At 42.1% G+C, this 20,691-nt stretch overlaps 1 protein-coding gene across 4 annotated transcripts in view; it reads left to right on the top strand.

Annotated features, from left to right (window-relative positions):
* Positions 1-543: 543 nt before the first annotated feature.
* Nostrin (nitric oxide synthase trafficking) overlaps positions 544-20,691 on the top strand; it is a 55,436-nt gene continuing 35,288 nt past the window's right edge. For 2 of the 4 annotated variants that reach the window (XM_051184538.1, XM_051184536.1), the window contains exons 1-3: positions 544-680; positions 8,467-8,552; positions 19,319-19,402. In XM_051184538.1, the coding sequence (XP_051040495.1) occupies positions 654-680; positions 8,467-8,552; positions 19,319-19,402 (197 nt within the window). In that variant the 5' untranslated portion in view covers positions 544-653. The remainder of the gene's footprint in view (positions 681-8,466; positions 8,553-19,318; positions 19,403-20,691) is intronic. The other 2 variants (XM_051184537.1, XM_051184539.1) reach the window with 2 other exon arrangements.

Raw genomic sequence — 20,691 nt, 5'->3', positions numbered from 1 at the left:
TCAGTTAACTCAGTGTAGACACTCCCTCACAGACATGCTCAGAGGTTAGCCTCTTAGGTGAGTCCAGAACCTGTCCAATTGACAGTTAATGTAAGCCATCACGCAGCCCCATCTGAACCTGAGAAGGATGCTACATAATCTCTCAAATCTTGTCCTATCAACTTGAGACTGAAAGGTGGCTGTGACTGTCACTTTTCACCAATCTAACATGCATAGTTCCCATAGGTCACAGCAACACAAAACACAGAAAATATAAGCCATGATTGGACCAGCAAGCTGGAAAAAAAGAAAAGAAAAAAAAAAGTGAGCTCCCATTATCATCTTGGACATCCACATCATGGAGAAATCTACATAGCTTCTGGGACTCTTCCCAAGGCTACCCCTCAGGGCCTGTATCCTGACCTGTGAGCATTTACTGAACTGGTTCTCACTGTCTCCCAGGGGCTCTTTTGACCCAGAGCTGTTCTTTGCTTTTTCAGGAAACAAACTGGATGAAAGTTCAGGGCTGGAACTTCCTCCTTGGTGTGTTTGACAAGGACTGACGTACTCTAAGCCCTTTGAATCCCGGAAGTCCAGAACACACCCAGCCTGATTGATTGCAGTGTCCAGAATGCTGGAGCGTAGCTAAAAGACAAAGCAAAGAGCATTTCAACATGAGGGACCCACTGACGGATTCCTCGGTGAGTAGACCAGTGTGGTCTGTGTGTTTGCGTGTGTGTGGGTTTTTAACTACAGAAATTTGAGACAATCAGAAACTAGGCATGTTTAGATGTTGGCTATGGTGCAAAGTCTGTAGTTTCTCTTTGGTTGAGTTTAAAATAGAGCCCTCTCAAGAAAGTGACACTCATATCTTTCTTCTCAAGTTGATGGGGAGAGATTTCGATGAGTATCTCACATCCTAGTCAGATCCACATGGGGCTGTTTGAGAAGCAGTATTAAGGCACATACCAAGAGTGCCAACCTCGTGTGTGGGCTAGATATCTCAGTGCATTTAGGCACAGAGATAAAAGCCAGGGAAGAAGGTCTCACCTCCCCACTCCCACTTTTTATTCAAACAATTTAAGAGTTGTGATCTCAAACCCTATAGGACACAGAACAGACATTTACTCTGTCACACTGGTTCACCAAGGTGCTTGCTCCAGTCCTGAGAATTTTCCCTCCGAATACAAAACTGATCAAAATTCCAAAGACTCAGCAAGGTCATCAGCAATAGTGGTGGAGATTTGACCTAGAAGGCAAGATGCGATAGTAATAAAGGGAAGATATATTTATTTCAAAACCAAAGTATTTGAGGATTTCCAACATTCTACTCCAGTCAGCAGTGATGGAAAGCTAAACTCGGTGAGCTTAGAGGCCAGGTTGTAGTCATTGTAATCAATGTAGTCTCATGTATTTTACTAGAAACAAATGTGCAAACAGACAAGGGAGGTCTGTAAGAAGCCATAAGACCAGCAGAGGGTTGCCGCTTGCCTTTTGTTTATCCAAAGGGTGAGGAAAGCATGGGCTTAGGAGAGATGGAACTATAACTGCAATTGCACGGAGCTCAAGAATCGCATGACTGAAGTCAGGCGAACACCTAAATGTGTAGCAGATGTAGCCCCAGCACAAATTAAGCACAAAACGAGGATTGCTTAGTGAAGAATTCCAGCGCTGTGCTTGCATGATGATACTGAGTGAACCCCCATTGGTACCCCATCCTCAGTCTCCCCTGCATGGAGCAGTTATGGTAGCCCTTTAGAGAAAGCTGTCTCTCTTTGAGTTTGCTGCCCTGTTACACTTTTAAATCTTCTCCTGTCTCAACATGGATATCTAGTGATTTTCCCCCCTGGGAGGGTTGGTAAGGTGGGACAGGGATGGGCTAAGTTGAGAGGAAAACTTGGTACTACCCATTATTTAGAAAGAAAGTCAATGCCGAGATAGTATAATTAGACTAATGGGAGGGAGACGGGAGACAGCACCAAGTAAGTTTTTAAAAGTGAAAAGAAAGGGGCGCTGAAAGCCTACCATTTTGTGTAGGTAGCAAAGTTTACCCTCAGGTGAGAACTAGGAACAAATGTTTTCTTTTAAGCAGCTCCCAAGGCAGCCTATCCCTCACCTTGGTGGCAGTTCAAAGCTCTACTTCCTGGGGTGCTAAGTGATGCCTTGTGCTATTCTAAGCATCCCCAAGGATGTTTGTCCTTGTCCATGACTGAAGGCCATATCTATGGGCCCATTGCCACCAAAGGTATCCGGGAGTCAAAAGGAGGCGGATATCCCTTCAGCCTGAACTTCTAAACTCTCTAAAGCCACAGCATATCTATTTATTTATTTGCAATTGTTTCATCTTTATCAAATGTTCACGTTGACTTCCTGGTACAATTCCCAGCTTGTACTTGGGGGAACAATGCTCCACCGTTTGGGAACATGCTAAAACAAGAGCATGGATTTGAGATGAATGCTTCAGAAAACACTTAGCACATTTTATAGAGAACCCAAAGCTCCCACTACCTGCCAAATGTCCTATCCCACAAGGCCCTAATTTTACACAGAGCACACTTAAGCATCTTTATTAAGCTGTGTTTCTTAGTTTGGTCCACACTAACAGATTTGTGTATCAGTTTCAGTGGGCCAAGAACAAAGTCAAACAAACAAATAAATGAGGATGGGGGGAAAATCTATCTATATTTATACTACTTTCTAACAAAAATATAAAATTTTCTTCAACTATAAGTATCCAACACTACTAATTGTGTCTAGGACTGTATAAATAATAAAAGGCACAGATACTTTAATATAAAAGTGTTATTGCAAATGTCACCGAGTATTGCTTATTCTCAGCCTTATTTAGATATTTTGGTGATTCTTAAGACTTGTTATTTAGCATATTAGTATAAACATCCAACCTAATATAAGAAACTTAAAATATATTTTATAAATATACATATATATCAATGTAGTTCCATTTCTTTATAATCCTGTGGTATTTTGTTTTACACATTTAAAAATATTCTAAGTGAAATATGTTTTAACGAACTATGAAGTCAGGCCTGGTACAAAAAAACCTTAAAAGTGCCATTTGGTTCATGCTTTTGTGAGAGAATTAAATGTTACTCTGGGCCCTTTCAACCTCCAGTAGTCAGGTCAAGTCTGCCTTCAAGAGATTGTTGCTTTAAGTAAGCTAAAGCATGGTAGACACTATGCAGAGCTTTTGAATAATCGTGAGGGTGTTAGAGCTTATTTCAAGTTTTTTTCTTTAAGTTCTTATTTTGGAAAGGAAAAGAATTGGCTCTGAGCCTTGATGCCTGTGGGCTTATCACTGACACTTAAAACTGTGCCACAAGAAATCTTCCTCAACTGCATATGCAAGGAAGTTGATAACATCAAATTCTTCCCAGAGGAAATAACTCAATCATGAAAAAAAAAAAAAAAAAAAAAAAAACCAAAAACAAACAAAAAAAAAAAAAAAAAAAAAAAGAAAGAAAGAAAGAAAAGGAAAAAAAAAGTACCACTTTCTCCCTTTCCATGAGAGAAGACCATAGGAACCCAGCTGAGCGAAAGTTACAAGCTATCACCAGATCTTCGCATTTTAGGTACTCATGAGGGGTCCAGGGAGGACCCCTCCCTGTTAGAGTATGCTTCTGGTTCCTACACCATCAGCCCATTTGCTTATGAAATCAGTTGCCAAATAAGACCAGGTTGCTCCTCAGTTTGGTAATGTGACTCAAATGCCAGCCTGAACATCTTAGCTTGCTGGTTCAGTCTGGGTCACTAGCTGTTACTGGCACAGACTCCAAAAGCACTGCTGCTGTGGTCCCTGGCTCCTACGAACCTCTGCTCCACTGAGAGATGGGGAAGGGCTAGTGGAGTCTGGCACAGATACTCTGTAGTCCATGGTGCCTTTGGTGTGTATCAGAAGATAACATGCATCCTCTGTTTCCTAGGTCTCTGTTTTATCAGCTGTAAACTAAGATGAGGAGACAGTAGATGGTACCGTTTTGTTAGTACTCAGTTTCTTATAGTTTAAGAAATCCTACTGCAAAGTTTTAAATGCCAAACATTTGTAATAAAGGCAAGTAACCCCTTAATTTGAGGAGCAATATTTTGAAATAATCACCACCAGTGAGTGAGAATTCACATAAAATCAGGTGCACAGGCCGGACATGGAAAGAGCACAAAGAAGCATATTCAGCTAAACCCATAGGACCCCTTGGAAGTCCCCTCTGAGGAGTGGGAGAGGGCAGTGAGACAGGAGCTGAGGAGCTAAAGCCAAGATAAAGAGATTTCACTGTCTTAGGGCAGATACACCGAGAGGTTTTCTGATCTCACACTCAAACACGTGCTGAGTAAATAGAAATAGTCTTAGTATCTCTTAGTATCTCTTTTATTTATGGATGTCACCTTTGTCTCAGTCTGGATCAGGGATGTTGGGGGCGTTCCAGCACATTGAACATAAGGTCAAAGATAAAGAATCTACTCCATGTTGTTATAAACAGAATATCCTTCTTTATCTGATCATTAAATTAAGAACAACATGATGTATTGCCTGGACACAATCGAACTCAGGAAGTGGTTTACTTGAGGCATGGATCCCTCATACCTATGATCTGACCCGAGTGGCTGAGGCAGCAGGACCATTGGCCATTTCTCTGTCTGGAAGAACTCTGTCCATTCACCACTTTGTTCCAATACAAAGTATTTGTTCCAATACTTTCTGGGTGGGAGATGGTGTATTTACCATCTTCCAAATCCTACAGCTGACATCCAGGTTGTTTCCAGTTTCTGGCTATTAAGAATAAAGTCACTATGAACATAGTCGAGCAAGTGTCCTTGTAGTAGGATGGAGCAGCTTTTGGGTATATGCCTGAGTGGTATAGCTGGGTCTTGAGGTAGATTGATTCCCAGTTTTCCAGGAAACCACCATATTGATTGTCATAGTAGCTATACAGTTTTCACTCCCACTAGCAGTGAAAGGGTGTTCCCCCTGTGCCACATCCTCGACGGCATGAGCTGTCACTTGTTTTATTGATATTAGTCATTCTGACAGGTGTGAGATGGAATCTCAAAGTCATTTTTATTGAATTTGCTTGATGGCTAAGGATGTTGAACATTTCTTTAAGCGTTTGCCAGTCATTTGACTTTCCTTTTATTAAGAATTCCCTGTTTAGATTTGTACCTTGTTTCTTAATTGGATTGTTTGGCTTGTTGATGTCTAGTTCTTTTTTTAGGGCAGTTTCTCTTGGCAATCTTCCTTTCTGTTCCCAATTCTCCTGGTGGGAAGGGGCTCTCATCCTCACTCTCATTTTGAAAGAGCAGGTTCCTCCAGCAGTTCACCCTGCTGTGTCTTCTCAGCCCTAGCCCTAGCACTATATTTGCTTAAGAGGTGAAAACCCCACTCTGCAAGTAGACAGCCAAATCTAGCTTGCCCAAGGACCCTGGTTTCCTAGTTGAGCCTTTGTTTCTACTTTTCTATAAGCAGATAAGAGGAACAATGAGAATATACAGATTAATCCCAGGAGTTATTTCTAAATAAATCAAATAAAAAATCTGTAGGTCCTATAAAGAACTTGATACATTTTAGTGACATGAACTAAAATTTAAATAAATAAAAAGACTTCCATTGTGTTCTTGGATGGGAAGTCTAAATACCATTTTAAGAAGTTAATTTCCTATAATTCATATAAACACACATATAATACAGTTTTGATTAGGATTCTGACAGGGATGTAAAACAAAAAACCCAACTTCTCATAATTAGATAAATATTCATACAGAAGAATAAATGTCCAAGAATAGCCAAATAAATTATGAAAATGAAAAACAATTGCTCAAAAAGAGCAGACTAGATGTTTAATGTCCCTGTAACTTAGATGAGTATGTAGTATGTGTCATTACTTCCTATGACTGTAATCTTTGTGAAACATAAAATGTTCTATCATTTACAAAAAGTTAATATTCCATTTGAGTTAGAACCATGGAAAAGTTACAAATTAGAAACCCTAAATAAAAATGTCTTTAAATAAAAACTAGTGTAGGACCAACCAAATGGTCCAGAAAGCAAGGTGTTTGCCACACTTGTGCAAACCTGATAGCCCGAGTTCCCCAAAGTTGTCATCTGAACACCACATGTATGTCTGGACACACAAACAGGCAACACACACACACATAGACACACACACACCAATTATCATCATTATCACCATCATTCTAAATAAACTACCCAATTTTAAATATCACTGTATTTCTTCCACACATACAATAAGTCTGAACATAGATAATCGAAGGCCTGCATGGTGGCCTCCACACCAGTAGGAGGTGCCAGACTCTTCTCTTTCAGATCTATGATCTTAGTTCATGGTGGCCCATGTCAAGACTATGTCATAGAAATGCCCATGGTTCCTGAGTCCAGGAAGCAAAAAAGAGGAAGAGGGGCATTCACTGAAACCAGCTCATTGATTTCTGACACAGCTACCATAGCATTCAGTCACAACTACACTCAAGCAAAGAAGGCTGAGACCAGCTTCATTTCAGGGTGTATGCACTGCTGAAAGCTACGTGTATTCTCTGGCACCGAGGTGTTCCGTGGGATACTCTAGTACTATAGGAAAAAAGGTCAAATGCTCATGGAAGATCTTAGTGAAGAGGTTAGGTCACATAGGAATCAACAGGGACACTGGATACCTTTCTTTCCTGTAGAGCTTCTCACAAACTTATATGCACCAAAATCCTGGAAGGGGAGGAAGGAAACTGTCATGGTCCAATGTCTAAAGAAGACAAGTTAGTTTTGCTAAAAATAAAACCCAGAAAGCTAGGTTCTTATGAATTTTAGCAGAGACATGCATGACAAGGGCTAGAGATTGGAACACCACCACTGACTGACTTTACTTACACTGAAGGAGTCTTTAATTTATGAGTTGTTGGATACAAATTTTTTCACTCATATTTCATATGCTCCATGTTTGTTTGTTTGTTTGTTTGTTTGTTTTTGACATATTGGAAAATCTGGCCACAGCGAGCCACATTCACATGGGCATCTGAAGGCCAGGGCAGTGCTGGCAGGAGCTTTACTAGGCTGTCCCCACCCTGCCCTCCCTCTATCCCTGCCCCCATGCACAACCATGTAGTTGCCTGATTAGCACCTGTAGGCACAGGAGCCAGCAAAGAGGCTTCAGTAGCCAACACATTGCTTGCAAAGCTTTTTGAAACCTCAACATACTTTGTGTGTTCCAGAAGTTTCAAAATATCTGCTTGGTACTACAGGCTATATGTTTCTTACCCAAAATGCTTAAGACCAGAAATGTTTTGGATTTTGGTGGGTTTTGTTTTTCCTTCCGATTTTGGAGTTTTATGAATGTATAATAAGATATCTTGGGGATTGGACCCAAGCTTAAACATGAAATCCATTTATATTCCGAATAGACCTATACACATAGCCTGAAGATGATCTCATATAAGATTTTCACCGTGCCTGTGTTTTGACTGAGACTCATTTAAATCAAGCGTGAAAAAAATTCTCTTTATGGTATTAAATCAGAACCCCAAAAAAGGTTTTAGATTTCTAAGTGTTTAAATTTAAATTTCAGATGTTTTAGACACCTGTACAGTGGGTCTATCATGTGCTTAGGTTGGTGGGACAGAAATGTATTGATGTGGTGTCCTGTAAAGTATGTGTTGGCCTTACCCTGCCAGAAGAGCAAATGCCAAATTCTGTTGAATTATTTGCATTTGCCCTGGCACAGTGTGGTGCTTTGAATGAGAATGGTCCCATGGGCTCATGTATTTGAAGCTTGGTTCCCAGTTGGAGTAGTTAAAGAGTAGAAGGTGTGGCCCTGTTAGAGGAGATGTGCCATAGGCTTTGAGGTTTCAAAATTCCATATCAGGCCCTCCCCCCCCCCCTCTCTCTCTCTCTCTCTATATATATATATATATATATATATATATATATATATACACACACACACACACACACACACACACACACACACACACACCTAACTCTCTTTGTGTGTATGTGTGTGTGCCCCTCTCTCTGTCTCTATCTCTCTCTGTCTATCTTTCCCTCTTTCTCTCTGTCTGTCTTCTGCTTGTGATCCAGATGTCAGCTCTCAGCTACTGTTCCTGGTCCATGCCTGTCTGCCTCCGGTCATGCTTTCCACCATCATGGCTATGGACTTACCCTCCGAAACTGTAAGCAAGTTCTCAATTAGGTGATTTCTTCTATAAGTTGCTTTGGTCATGGCATTTCTTCACAACAACAGAACAGTAACTAAGACGAAACAGACAGGCCAGCTTCAGTTTTGGAAAATATCCCTGGATTTTTTTCATAGCCAGCCAGAGGAGACTTAATATTTAGTTAAGAAGTCATCCAAAAATGCGTGCCTCCCTAGCCACACAGTCCTTTATGGTGGCAGTCACACTACAGCAGCATTCTGAATTATGGGTGTGCTATCTATGGAGGTGCTCATAATTTTCCTGTCATTTTTCCCCCAGTACAATAAAGTATACAAGAGCCTGAAGGAGTTTGCTCAAAATGGAGAGAATTTCTGCAAGCAGATCACAGCCATCCTTCAGCAAAGGTACAAAGTGCACATTTGCAACAAGTAATTCTTCCTGTGTAGCTGCAGCTAGTGACATGTCTGGAGAGGTGATTAGAAGCTGCAGCACTTTTCAGAGCACAGTGTTAAATTTTGTTGCTTGAGTAACTGGGTTGAAGAATGAGCCTCCTCTATGCACATTTATCAACAGGCACCATAAAGAGCAAGGAACAGCATGGAGGACTTCTGCTTAGACCCAGGCAAGCCTCTTACTGAGTTGATCATGCTCCCAGAGGCCCAGTCTTAGCCTGATGTATATGACCATTATTGTGCTTTTCACACTGACCTCAGCTCTTAGTTTGTTTTTCTGTCTGCTACAAGAACAGGGCCTGTGTCCCACCCATTGTATGGTAAGAACTTCTTAGAGTCAGGTCTTTGATTTTTTTTTTTTTTTTTTTGGTTATTTTCTAAAAAATGAATGGGTGGATTCATGGATGAGAGGCCACCATTTTTAATATTAATTAAATTAATATCTCTTCTTAATGCTAAGTATGGCTATGAGTAAAGATGTTCACTATGTTAAAGTAGGTACAATTAACTCAGGCACAAAAGAATGGGGGTAACTGCTTCAAATTTTAAAGAATCCAAGAAAGGAGTTGGCTTGTAAAGGGGCATTTAGGCCTTTGCTCTATTATAGGCATCTCTATAACATTCTGTGATGGAGTGCTTATGGAATATATATAAGACTATGGTTCAATCCCCAAAGCATGCATGCACGCGTGCGCACACACACACACACACACACACACACACACACATACACACACACTTTATATATGTGCCACACAAAAAAAGATATCTTGAGTTAAGAGCACTCCTCATTAGCAAATCAATAACCAGAAGATAACATTAGCTTTGTTAGAACAATCGATGGTTGGGAGAACTCAAAAGAATTTTTATAAAGAAAACTAAGTTTGTCAAATGGAATAAAAAAGAAAATAAAAGTTTAAGTGAGCTATATTTCCATTCTAATAGTCAAACTGCCTTGATTTTTCCAAAGGGGAGGGGCTTGCAATCAAAGACAGTGTTTTATTTATAAGAAAAATATTTTTATTAGCTTCAAGGGAAATTATTTTTAAATAAGACCATTTAACTATTCTATAAATCCAACTCTTTGCTTAGGTAAAGCCTCTTCTCCCATGCAGATGACCCAGATGATAGTCATCTGCACCTGATTATTGGGTGTCCAAGAGTTAAAAATTAGTGCCAGATAGACAGCTATGGAGGCAGGAGGCAGAGGACAAAATGGTGGTCACACTACAGCAGACAGCATGGTGGATTCTCAGGATCCCAGCAGCCACCTGTAGCACCACTCTCTTCCTGTTTTTCCTTATACAGATGTTCCCCAGCTGCTTTACTTTCTCTATAGCCAGAGCCCTGTCAGATTCTTACCTGTGTTTCTCTTAAAGTCCCTTCCCAGGACCCGCCCTCTTAGTGTGTGAAAGCCACCACAATCTCCACATTCTCAAGGGGGCAAACACAGAAACCTTGGGCAGAAGATGTATATCTCTTCATGGTTTTACTTCCTCATGGACTAGATTTAGAATCTGAAAATCTATAGGATGCTGTAGGCCAAAGCTGCAAGCAAGCATATTTCTGAGTTAAAAACTATATAGCATAAATGCAAAGAATGGATATAATGCTTTAGTAAGATTCTGAACTTGAATAATGTTGAACAAACACATGACAGCCGTTTTGTAAAGCTGACCTGGAACAGCCAAGTCATTTCCCTCAACCAAGATGCCACTGCTGGGGTACTTTATATTGACCCTGATAATTGTTCATTTGAAGTGACCCCTCCTACTTAAGATGCCCAGATCCCTGGGCTTGCTCAACTGTTTGAAAACATGAGGAGTGTGTATCCAGAAAACCATTTTCTAGTGGACATAAGCACTTTATAATACATCAATATTTTCTTCATGGTGTACTTTGAGTCCACACTTTTATGAGTTAGTTAGCAAAGATAGATGCTATAACACAGCCCTGGGCGGGGCCAAGTGATATGATTTGGAGACCATCGCCTCTTCCTCCTGTGCTTGACTCATTCCACAAAACGTGTTCACGAGGACAGGCAAATGCAGTGCACCTGACACTCATTCACGTTCACCTTCCTCATCCTATGACTTCAGAAATCGCTGGTGCTTGCCTATAATCCAGCACTTGGGAGACTGAGGCAGGAGGATAGCAAGTTCAAGGTCAGCCCAGGCTAAATAGTGAGATTGTATCTCAAGGGGAAAAACAAAACAAAACAGAAACAAAAGAAATCTGGTTCGGTCGTTTGGCTTGCTGCCAAACCTGACAACAAGTGCTCTGTCCCCGGAACCCAGATGGTAGGAAAGAATTGATTTCTGAAAACTGTCCTCTGACCTGCACACACACTGTGGCACACTTGAGTACACACAACACACACACACACACACACACACACACACACACACACACACACACACACGGGGGCGGGGGAGTTGGCAAAAGAAGCAAAGAAAGGATATTTATTCAATGTGGCCACTTTGAGGGGAGCAAATACAAATAAGGACATATAGGGACCCACAAGACCACCTCCAGGGTGACTGACATGAAGTTGAGGTTGAAGTAGAGGGCAAGAGGTATGCATAACTCAGCAGTACTGGTCACCATGAGGTCATGCCCACACTGCCTCAGCTCCAGTTAGTTCTGGAAGGTCCGAACTAAAATTGTTTCAAGGGGACAAGTTGCCCTTCTGGTTGGTACCAGGGTTGTAGCCGCTTCCTTTTCCCAGCCTAAGGCACTGGGAAATTTTAATTTCTGAGGTCCACTGTTTCAATAGTTTGAAGACCAAAGAGGGGGATACAAGTATCTCTCTTCAGTGTCTTCCCTCAGCTACAAGGCCAGGGCTATTTCCTCTTAAATGTGTGGGCTTATTTTGTACAGATCCATGGTGCATTCCATTTGCATTAGATATAGGTGAGAAAGCCTCATAAGACAAGTGTGTAGCAGACATACAAATTGAGGGTGAGGACACGGGAAATCATGAAGGCAAATCCTGTGGCCACCATAATGGCAGAGATCATGGCACTTGGTAAATATTTGCAGATTGGATAAATAAATATGTAAAAGATCGCCGAAGACTTTTTATTGCCGTTGCTACAGTACCAAAATAAGGATTATAGTGTCCCTGGAAGTTTATGCTCTAGACACCTTAGATGCAGTTCCACTCTGCAGAGGTTTGCATCCACGCATGCGTAAAAGTGGATTCACAGTGGCATTGTAACCCCAGATGCTGTCACTTCCCTAGTTCAGCTACTTCTTGCTTTCTTCTGATCGGAGGTGATAGAAACCTGCATGCATTAGTGACATGAGGTTTTACCTGAATATTCTGCACTTCACGGTCATCATGCTCAGCTTCCTCTGTCCAATGAGTTACTGCTGTTTCCCATTTTTACAGTCTCAAACTCCAGTTCAGCCAGAGACACACAGCAGCTCCTACTACGCTTGAAGTCAAAGTGCCCGGGTTCACTTTAGTGCAACTGCAAACCGTATTTAAAATGACAGACGCATATTTCCAATTACTGTGTGTGAGAGCTTGGATCCCCACATAACCTTAGCTAATGTTTAAACCAACTGGGACGGGAAATAAATTGTTCCGTTGCAAGGAAGCTTGGGAACAGGTTTTCAGATGGAAGAGTCATCTCCCAGGACATTAAAAATAAAAGAAGGGGAACAGTAGACCACAAGTGACTCATCATTGCTGATGTTATCAACAAAAGGACTAAATATAAGAAATGAGATGTTTGACTCTACTTAATTTCTTCCAGCCTTTCAGCTCCCTTGCATACTGAGGCCTTTCAGACACTGACTACTGTTGTTCTTTTGCTGCAGCTAATGCCTATAAAACACAAACACGAGACTCAGCGCCCACGTGGAGTTTATTGAGAGAGGGGAGAGAAAGGAGGGCAGCAGGGGGTTTGAGTGTTGGAAATAGAGGGACTGCTTTTGTATTTTGGGACCTTTTTTTTTTTTTTTTTTTTTTTAAATCTCCAAGGTATGTTCTATTGAGATTTAGACTTTCCCTCCTGCTTTCTCTCCCTCTACCCTATGATCCTTACCCTTTCCTTCCTGAGTCACTTACACCTTCCCCACATCATCCCCACCACCCAATGCGCCATTGTGTTACCACAGGCTGTTGTGTTGCCTGGTGGGTACATCCTCACCTTCGGTGGCTGGCTCTGGTAAATGTATTCTTCGCCACTCAGTGCTTCACTAGGGAAGGCGGTCTGTAACTCAAGTCTATGGTCTGAAGCCTCCTCCCAGCCTGCGCGTAGAGTCAGCACACACCTCTGCTGCAGCTCTCCCTGCCTTGCTTTGTTTATTTCTTCACTTGCTGTGGACATTTTCCCTGAATCAGAGTCTTTGTATCCAATGTGACTAGGGTGTGACTCAGAGCAGGGGTTGTTCCGTAGAGATACACTGAGTGGATGGATGTAGCCATGTCTGCGTTGGTTTGTACTTCCAGGCAGTTATGATTAAGGAGATCATGTTGGACAAATTCTGAGGCTGATTCTGACAACATCAACATATGGATGAACCTTTGACATTTGCTAACATGTCCTCTTTATATTATTCTTGAACAAAAGCTGGAAAAGTAAAAACACAGAAGAGACCACTTATCTAATGTAATCTATATACCAGGAACTGTGTTAGGTGTGTCTAATCTTGGTCTCTGTGGCATTCAGAAGTGGCACGCACGTATCTTTACCAATCCTTAAGTAATTGGTAGTGATAAGCAAAAGATGGTTGCTCTATTTTAACCCAGTGCAAAGGCATCCTCATAATAGGCAGAAAAATTTGGGGCTCTGTTAGGCAATTCCCAACATACTCAGCATTGAGCCACTTTGATAAGAAGGGACATTTGTGTCACTAAGCCCAGTGGCTCACAGGGTCTGTAAGGAAGTTGAGGAGGATGATGAGGCAGGCGCACTATGCTGCCCTCTGGCTTCTCTCCATTACTAAGAACAGTCCCACTAACGTGGGGATGATACGTTTCACCTGGAATAAGACATTCCTGTGCACAGTGGACCCACTGAACCTGGCAATGCACAGACTCGGGATCAGAGACTTCCAGCTGCTCAGCTTGAGGTCCAGGAAGCTCTCCCAGCTGCATGGTTCCTTCTTACAAGCTGTTCCCAGGAAGCACAATTAGGACAATGGATAACAGTCGAATAGCCGGTGAGAGCAAGGGGCACTGGAGTGATGGAGCTCCGACTTGACTCTAATGCCAATTACTACCTTGTTGGTTGCTAATTTTTACCTTTAGGTAGTGCCGAGGGCCTGATCCCAGTGTGCATGATGTCAAGTATTCTCCCTAATCCTACCTGTTAACTTTTAAGTTGACATAATAATTGCACATATGTATAGGTACAGCATGATAATTTGACATTATGTCTACAGTATGCATGTGGATAAATAAGGGTAATTAGCATCTTCGTGACATGGCATATGCTTAGCATTTCCTTTCGAGGAAACCTTTTGAAACCTCCCTTCTAGCTATTTTGAAGTATTGAGTGTATAGTCACTCTAACATGCAACAGAACATCAGCAGCTAGTCTTTCCGCCTCTCACAACTGTGTGCTCACTGACTGCGCTCTCCATTCCCCCACGTTTCCTCCGGGACCGCCTTTGGTGACCTTTAGGAAGTGGATAGAGTTTATTTGAACTTGAATCTTGCTCTCTCTATATATAGCACAGGCTGGATTGTAACTCACTGTGTAGACTAGGCCAGCCTTGAACTCTTGGCTCTCTTTCCCAGCCTCTACAGAGCTGGGGTTATGGGCATGCACCATGATGGAAAACCGATGTGTAAGATGAGCTGTGGCTACCTTCCTAAAGGAAATTGATAAGGCTTGAATGGAAAACATCAATATACCCAGCCCAACTAGAAGTTGATTCTGGCTCAAACTTCAAGATAGGAGACAGTGTAGGGACCATCTATTAAGATTACTAAAATCCTTAATTCACACAGAGTAGGGCACAGTCATCTGCTTCCTCCAGCACTAGAAGACCTTTGTTCAGTTTAAACTAATTCTTCATAGACACAGAGAAAACAACTCTTTTGCATAAGTTTATTAGAGAAGAGCCATTGAAAGGAACATATCCACTTATTCTTACAGCTTAACTTGTGCTGCATCACAAATCCTAAACCTGAAACCACAGGTTTTACATGCTTTCTCTGTGTCAAAGGAGTGTTTTATTTTTGTTATCTTGGTCAAACTCCAGTCTTTTACTTACTAGTTGGTATTCATTACTAGGAATAAAAATATATTGACCTGCTTTGAGTGCTGAGAGGAAAGTAAAATGTAAATGGGTTGAAAGTCAAAGTGTCACTTCCCTGGCTTAGATCTTTAAAACTCACTGGCATATTCTGAGCTCGAGTTACCCACCAGAAGGTATATACAAGCACATCATTAATTTCACACATGAAAAGACCATAGCTTGGGCAAGACCTCTTCACTCATGTTAGAAATCTTGTCAGTCAAGTGGAAGGAAACAATGGGACAGGGTGAGACTATTAAGCCCAATGTGCTTTCTGATAGTTTTAACAAGAGAAAGAAAATTCCATGACTTGATCTGAGAGTAGCTCTCCCCCCCCCCACCCAGATTCCTTTTGCACTGTGCACCTGTATTGCTTCTTGACTAGGGAATGGGATAAAGCAGCTCCCTTTAAGAGAGTGAATGGCAATGCTAGGTGGGGGGGTCACATGCCTTCAATCGTAGCACTAGGGAGGCAGAGGCAGGCAGATCTCTAAGAGTTCAAGGCCAGCCCAGTCTACAGAATGAGTTCCAGAACAGACAGGGATACATACACAGAGAAACCCTGTCTTGGGGGAAAGAAGGGGGGGGAGAGATATATATATAAACAGAGAGAGAAGGGGAGAGAGAAAATGATAAGACCTAAATGGGAAACATCAATATACCCAGCCCAACACCACACACTCACACATATATCACAGAAAACTACATGGTAGTCTTTGCTTCCATTTACAACCTCACAATCACTCAGACTCACAAAAGTAACAGATGTCACTGTGTTTGCCTCTTGGGACACAGCTTCTTATAAGAGTGAAGAATTTAGTCATTGGATAGGAAATTGGTCACTGGCTTGGAATTTAGTCATGGACATATGCTGAGGGCCTGGAGGACAATGCCCCACACCACCTCCTCCCTCCCTTGCTCACTGTATGTTACTTCAGTTCCTTCTGATGAACAGTCCTCTGTCAGGTGTCACAGGTGGGCACTAGAAATTAGAAGACAAAAGTGGATGGTTACAGCCTGCTCTGTTTGGCTGATTCTAAAGTCCACTGGGGTCATCAATTAGTTGCAAGTAGAGAGATAAAGAACACAATTTTGACTGGTCAGAGACACTGGGTCCACTCAGCCTGACCTCAAGGAGCTAAACTGATGGGATTTGATCAGAGTACCCCTCCTTTGTGTCTTAGCCAGATCCCCAACATTTCCATTCCCCATTCACCAACTGATTTACAATACATGGGTGGGTGCCTTGGAAAAGGTCCAGGGAAGCAGGGTGGGGGTGGGAGGTGGGGGGAGTGGAGGTGGGGAGGTGGGAGGTGTTTGAAAATCTTAACATCTGCACTGGAACAGCTGGAAGTGACATTCCTAGCTGCCACACCCTGGGAGCTGCAGTGAGTCGAAACACCATAATTAACATTGAAGTGAGCAGTACTACAAGTTTGAAAATGTGTTTTTGTCTGGCTCCCCTTGAGATTTCTACAGCCATTCTCCACATCTTGAGGAGGGGAAGCAGTGTGGTCAAGCAGCAGGTACTCTGGCTAGATTGTCCATGTTTGGAAGCTTAGCTGTATCGCTTCCTTGGTAGAGAAACAACTAAACTCTGGGCCCGGTGTTCCCTCCTGGAAACAGACAAATCATGTCCACCCCATACAAGTCATTGTAGGTTCAACACAAATAAAAATGAGCCAGAGAGATGACTAAGCAGGTAAAGGGCTTGCTGCCAAGTCTAACAAGCTGGGTTTAATTCTCAGACCCACATGGTGAAATAACAACCAGCTCCATCAAGTTGTCCTCTGACCTCCAAACCTTTGCTGCAGTGCTCCCCCTCATGCTAAATAAAGGGGAAAAAAATTTAAAGGAAAGAATTCAAATGCTTACAATAGTGTCTTGCATGGTGTAAGGGCTAAAAAGGTTGTGTGTTGCTATTTTGTGTACTGACAGAGCACAGGCCAAGTATATGCAGAGTCACAAAATAGACACACTTTGTTGCAGAGACTGAGTTGTTTGAATACATAATCTTCATGTGTGGGTGATGGGCATCTTAATCTAGAAGCTCACAAATCTCTGCTGGCACTGATGCTAAAGCAAGAAATCCTGACTTGGCAAGCGAAACTCATCAGATGGGTCTCTAGATTCTTGAGGAAACGCCTGTGAAAGTTAGACAATGTGGTAGATGCCTATAATCCCAGCATCCAGGAAGTGGAGGCAGGAGAATTAGGAATTCAAGGTCACCCTGAGTTATACAAGTCAAGTGCAAGGTCAACCTGAGATTTTGGAGAGGAGGTAAGGAAAGAAGAGAGGGAGTGCATATGGGTGGGTGTACGGGAGCAGAGATGGTCAGACTCAGAACTGCCAATCATCTGAAAGCAAACAAAGAGCCTCCTCCCAAAGCCGAAACCCCACCTTCTTTTCCCTATGAATCCAGTGAAGTTACTAATGTTCAGGAAAGCAGTATTTCCTTGTAGCAGTTGTCTCTCTTCCACTCAGCCTCTGAGACTCTTTGTAGAGCCTCTGAGATGGTGGATATCTAAAGAGCCTTTTGACCCTCACCATCAAATGAGAACTATGCATTCATCAGATTTAATGCACTCACCATTAAGCTTGATGACCTGAGTTTGATTCCTAGGCTCTACACAGTGGAAGGAGAAAACTGACTCCTTCCATTGGTCATCTGACCTTTGAGTATGTACTATGGTGTGTTCACACTCATGTACAAACAAATAAAATTATTTTTTTAAACTGAAAGTGGATAGAAATTTTCTTTTAAGAAGAACAGGGTGGAGGGAGATGTGTGCATGAGGTGAATAGGAACATGACTCATTATATCTACAGATGGACCTACAACTAGGAAGTGGTAAACGAATTGTAAGAAGAGAGTAATTTGATCTCTCCAAGGTGCACACTTTTAATCCTAGCACTTGGGAGGCAGAGGCAGGTGGATCCCTGAGTTCCACACCAGCCTGATGTACAAAGTGAATTGCAGGAGGTGTCAGAGCTGCTACACAGAGAAACCCTACCTCAAAAAAAATAAATAAATAAATAAATAAATAAAAAATAAAAAGATCCAACAACTTACCTTGTGTAGAAAGTAATGGATGGGCACCCTGCAGGTTTCCATTATAATGCCGCATGAGCTGGGCATCTGCCTATAGTCACCTACTTGGAAGGTCAAGGCAGCAGGCTCCCTCTGAAGCTACCATGTGGCTCGTTGAATCACACTTATAATTGTATTCCCGGCTTCTACATAAGACTTTGAGCTGATGGGATCAGTGACAACTGTGCTCTTTACTAATTGTGTCATATTGTGTCAGTTGTCTAGGCTTATCCTAACTAAGTGGTACAGCCTAGGTGGCTTGAACAAGACTTCCTGTGCAATAGTTCTGGAGACCAGAGGTCTGATGAGATTCAGGATCAGCCTGTTGGTTCCTGCTGTGGACTGACTTGGATATGCTGTCTCGTGTCACCTCTTAGGTTTCTGTGATTTGCTGATAATGCCTTGGCTTACAGATCTTCCTCTGATTCCTGCTTTCATGTTCATAGGATCTTTTCCCATGTACATGCCTAACTCTGTGTCCAGTACTCATCAGATTGTATTTGGGCCTTATTTGAACTTGATCACCATCTTCCCAGAACCCAGCTCCAGATACATTCACATGTATCTGTGTGTGACGGTTAATAGTGACTGTCAACTTGTCATGGACCTAAAATCACATAGGAGATATACCTCTGCGCATGTCTCTGATGGCGATTTCAGAGGGGGTTAACTGAGGTGAGGAGACCAAGGCATGCTGCACAATCCCATGGGCCCTATAGGGGTCTGAACCAGGTAGATGGGAGAGCCTGAGCTAAGCTCCAGTGTTCCCTTTGTCTGCTTTGTGACCGCAGATGAAATGTGATCAGCTGCAGTATGTCCCTACCACATTGCGTCAGATCACACAGTGAAAAAAGTAACTAATACACTGGGGTTCAGCACTATAACCTCCATGAGGGAGGCACAATCCAACCCACAGCATTGGTGGAAAGTGAAGTAGAATACTTTCTCTTTGGGATCCTCTTTGCTATTCTTAAGGGTTTTCTGAAAAACAAAAGAATCCTTCTGTCAATTGATATCACTCCTCATGAAGATGCTGAATTTTCATCCTGACCTTTAGTGTGTCAGTGTATATGTCTGTGTGTCTGTGTCTCTGTTTCTTTGTCTGTGTCTGAGTACATGTGTGAGAGTATATGTGTATATCTATCATCATCTATCTGACATCTATCTACCTTTCCATGTATTTATACATATATTTATCATCTATCTATCCATCCATCTATCCATTCATCCATCCATCATTTATCATCTATCTATCATCATCATCTGTATCTACCTCCCCAACTCTCATCTCCTGTGTGTCTTTGTCTATGTGTGCTCTTGCTAATTCTGACCATTACATCCTACTTAACAACAAGTCCTTTGCTCACAGGGCCAACCTGGAGATTAACTATGCCAAAGGACTTCAGAAACTGGCAGTCAAGCTGAGCAAAGCACTACAGAACACAAATAAAAAGTAAGTACGACAACAAAGGTAAGGCAAAAAATCCTTTTAAAAAAATTAAAAGTGAAAACTTCTCACTTATAACCCCTTCCCACACACATGGCAGGTACAATCCCACCAAGCATGGCTTGCAGATCTTGGGGATTTATTCTGGGCCAGGCACTGGCTCAAATGCTTAGTGGATCATAATAATCCTTGAAAGTCCTTGCCTGTTTTTGTTTTTCGAGACAGGGTTTCTTTTCTCTGTGTAGCTTTGGAGCCTGTCCTGGCACTCGATCTGTAGACCAGGCTGACCTCAAACTCACAGAGAGCCACCTGCCTCCTGAGTGCTGGGATTAAAGGTGTGCCATCACCGCCCAGCTGGTAATGCTTTTTCATCTAGAAAGTAGTGTTAAACCAAAAGGTCTTAGAGGCAGAAAAGTGCGAATTCTGTATTGCCTCCAGTATGTGACTTTGACAAGGAATTTGACCTCCCTGTGTCTCCATTGCTTCCTGTACAGGGTGCAGATGTGTATTTGAGTGTGTACGTATGTTTGTGGGGTGTGTGTTTTGTTGTGTCATGCAGCCTGAATGGTAAATGAAGTAAACTGTGTGAAGGGTTTAGAATGTTTGGCACAAACGCTCAGTATTCTGCAACAATCAGAACGGTCCATCACTGATAACTTGCTATGATACTTCTGTACTAATGCATGCAGATATGACTCTGAACTTGCAGTGTTCTTGCTGAGGCTCCTCATGGCGAAGATAAGGGGAGGAGGGTTAATCTCTTCTAGAACCACACTTCAAACTGCTGCTTGAGTGCCATTGTGATGATAGCAAACCGGTTCTTACTCCATGTTTATTTTTCGGGCAGTGTTTTGGTTAACTACAGAGAAGTCAGTGAAGCCCTGTGGCTGGGTTTAGACAGCTTCCTCTTGGACTGCCCAGTTTAAACTCTACTTCTACCACTCAATGGCCTCAGACAGTCTTTGGGTTTTTTTAGTTTGTTTGTTTGTTTTTGTCTAAATGGCTCTTTAGGAAGGAAATGAAGCTAAATGCAGTGGTCCTGGTGTAAGTCTGCTGAGGCAGGAGGATTGCCATGAAGCTGAAGCCAGCTTAGGCTACATAGGGAATTTCAGGCCAGTGTGGCTATAGTGTGAGACCCTCTGTTGGAAAGAAACATAAATAACGATAATAAATATGCTATAACATAAAAAGCAAAAATGAAACCCATCCCTTACAATTACTGAATTAAATGAAATAATACTTCTACTTACTTAGCAGAGCACCTAAGGAGGAGGGAGGCTCCATGAATGGCCATT

This window comes from Phodopus roborovskii, unplaced genomic scaffold (assembly GCF_943737965.1).
Source record: "Phodopus roborovskii unplaced genomic scaffold, PHOROB, whole genome shotgun sequence".
Taxonomy (NCBI): domain Eukaryota; kingdom Metazoa; phylum Chordata; class Mammalia; order Rodentia; family Cricetidae; genus Phodopus; species Phodopus roborovskii.
The sequence above is the reverse complement of the archived record's forward strand: the minus strand, read 5'-3'. Positions and strand labels throughout refer to the sequence as shown.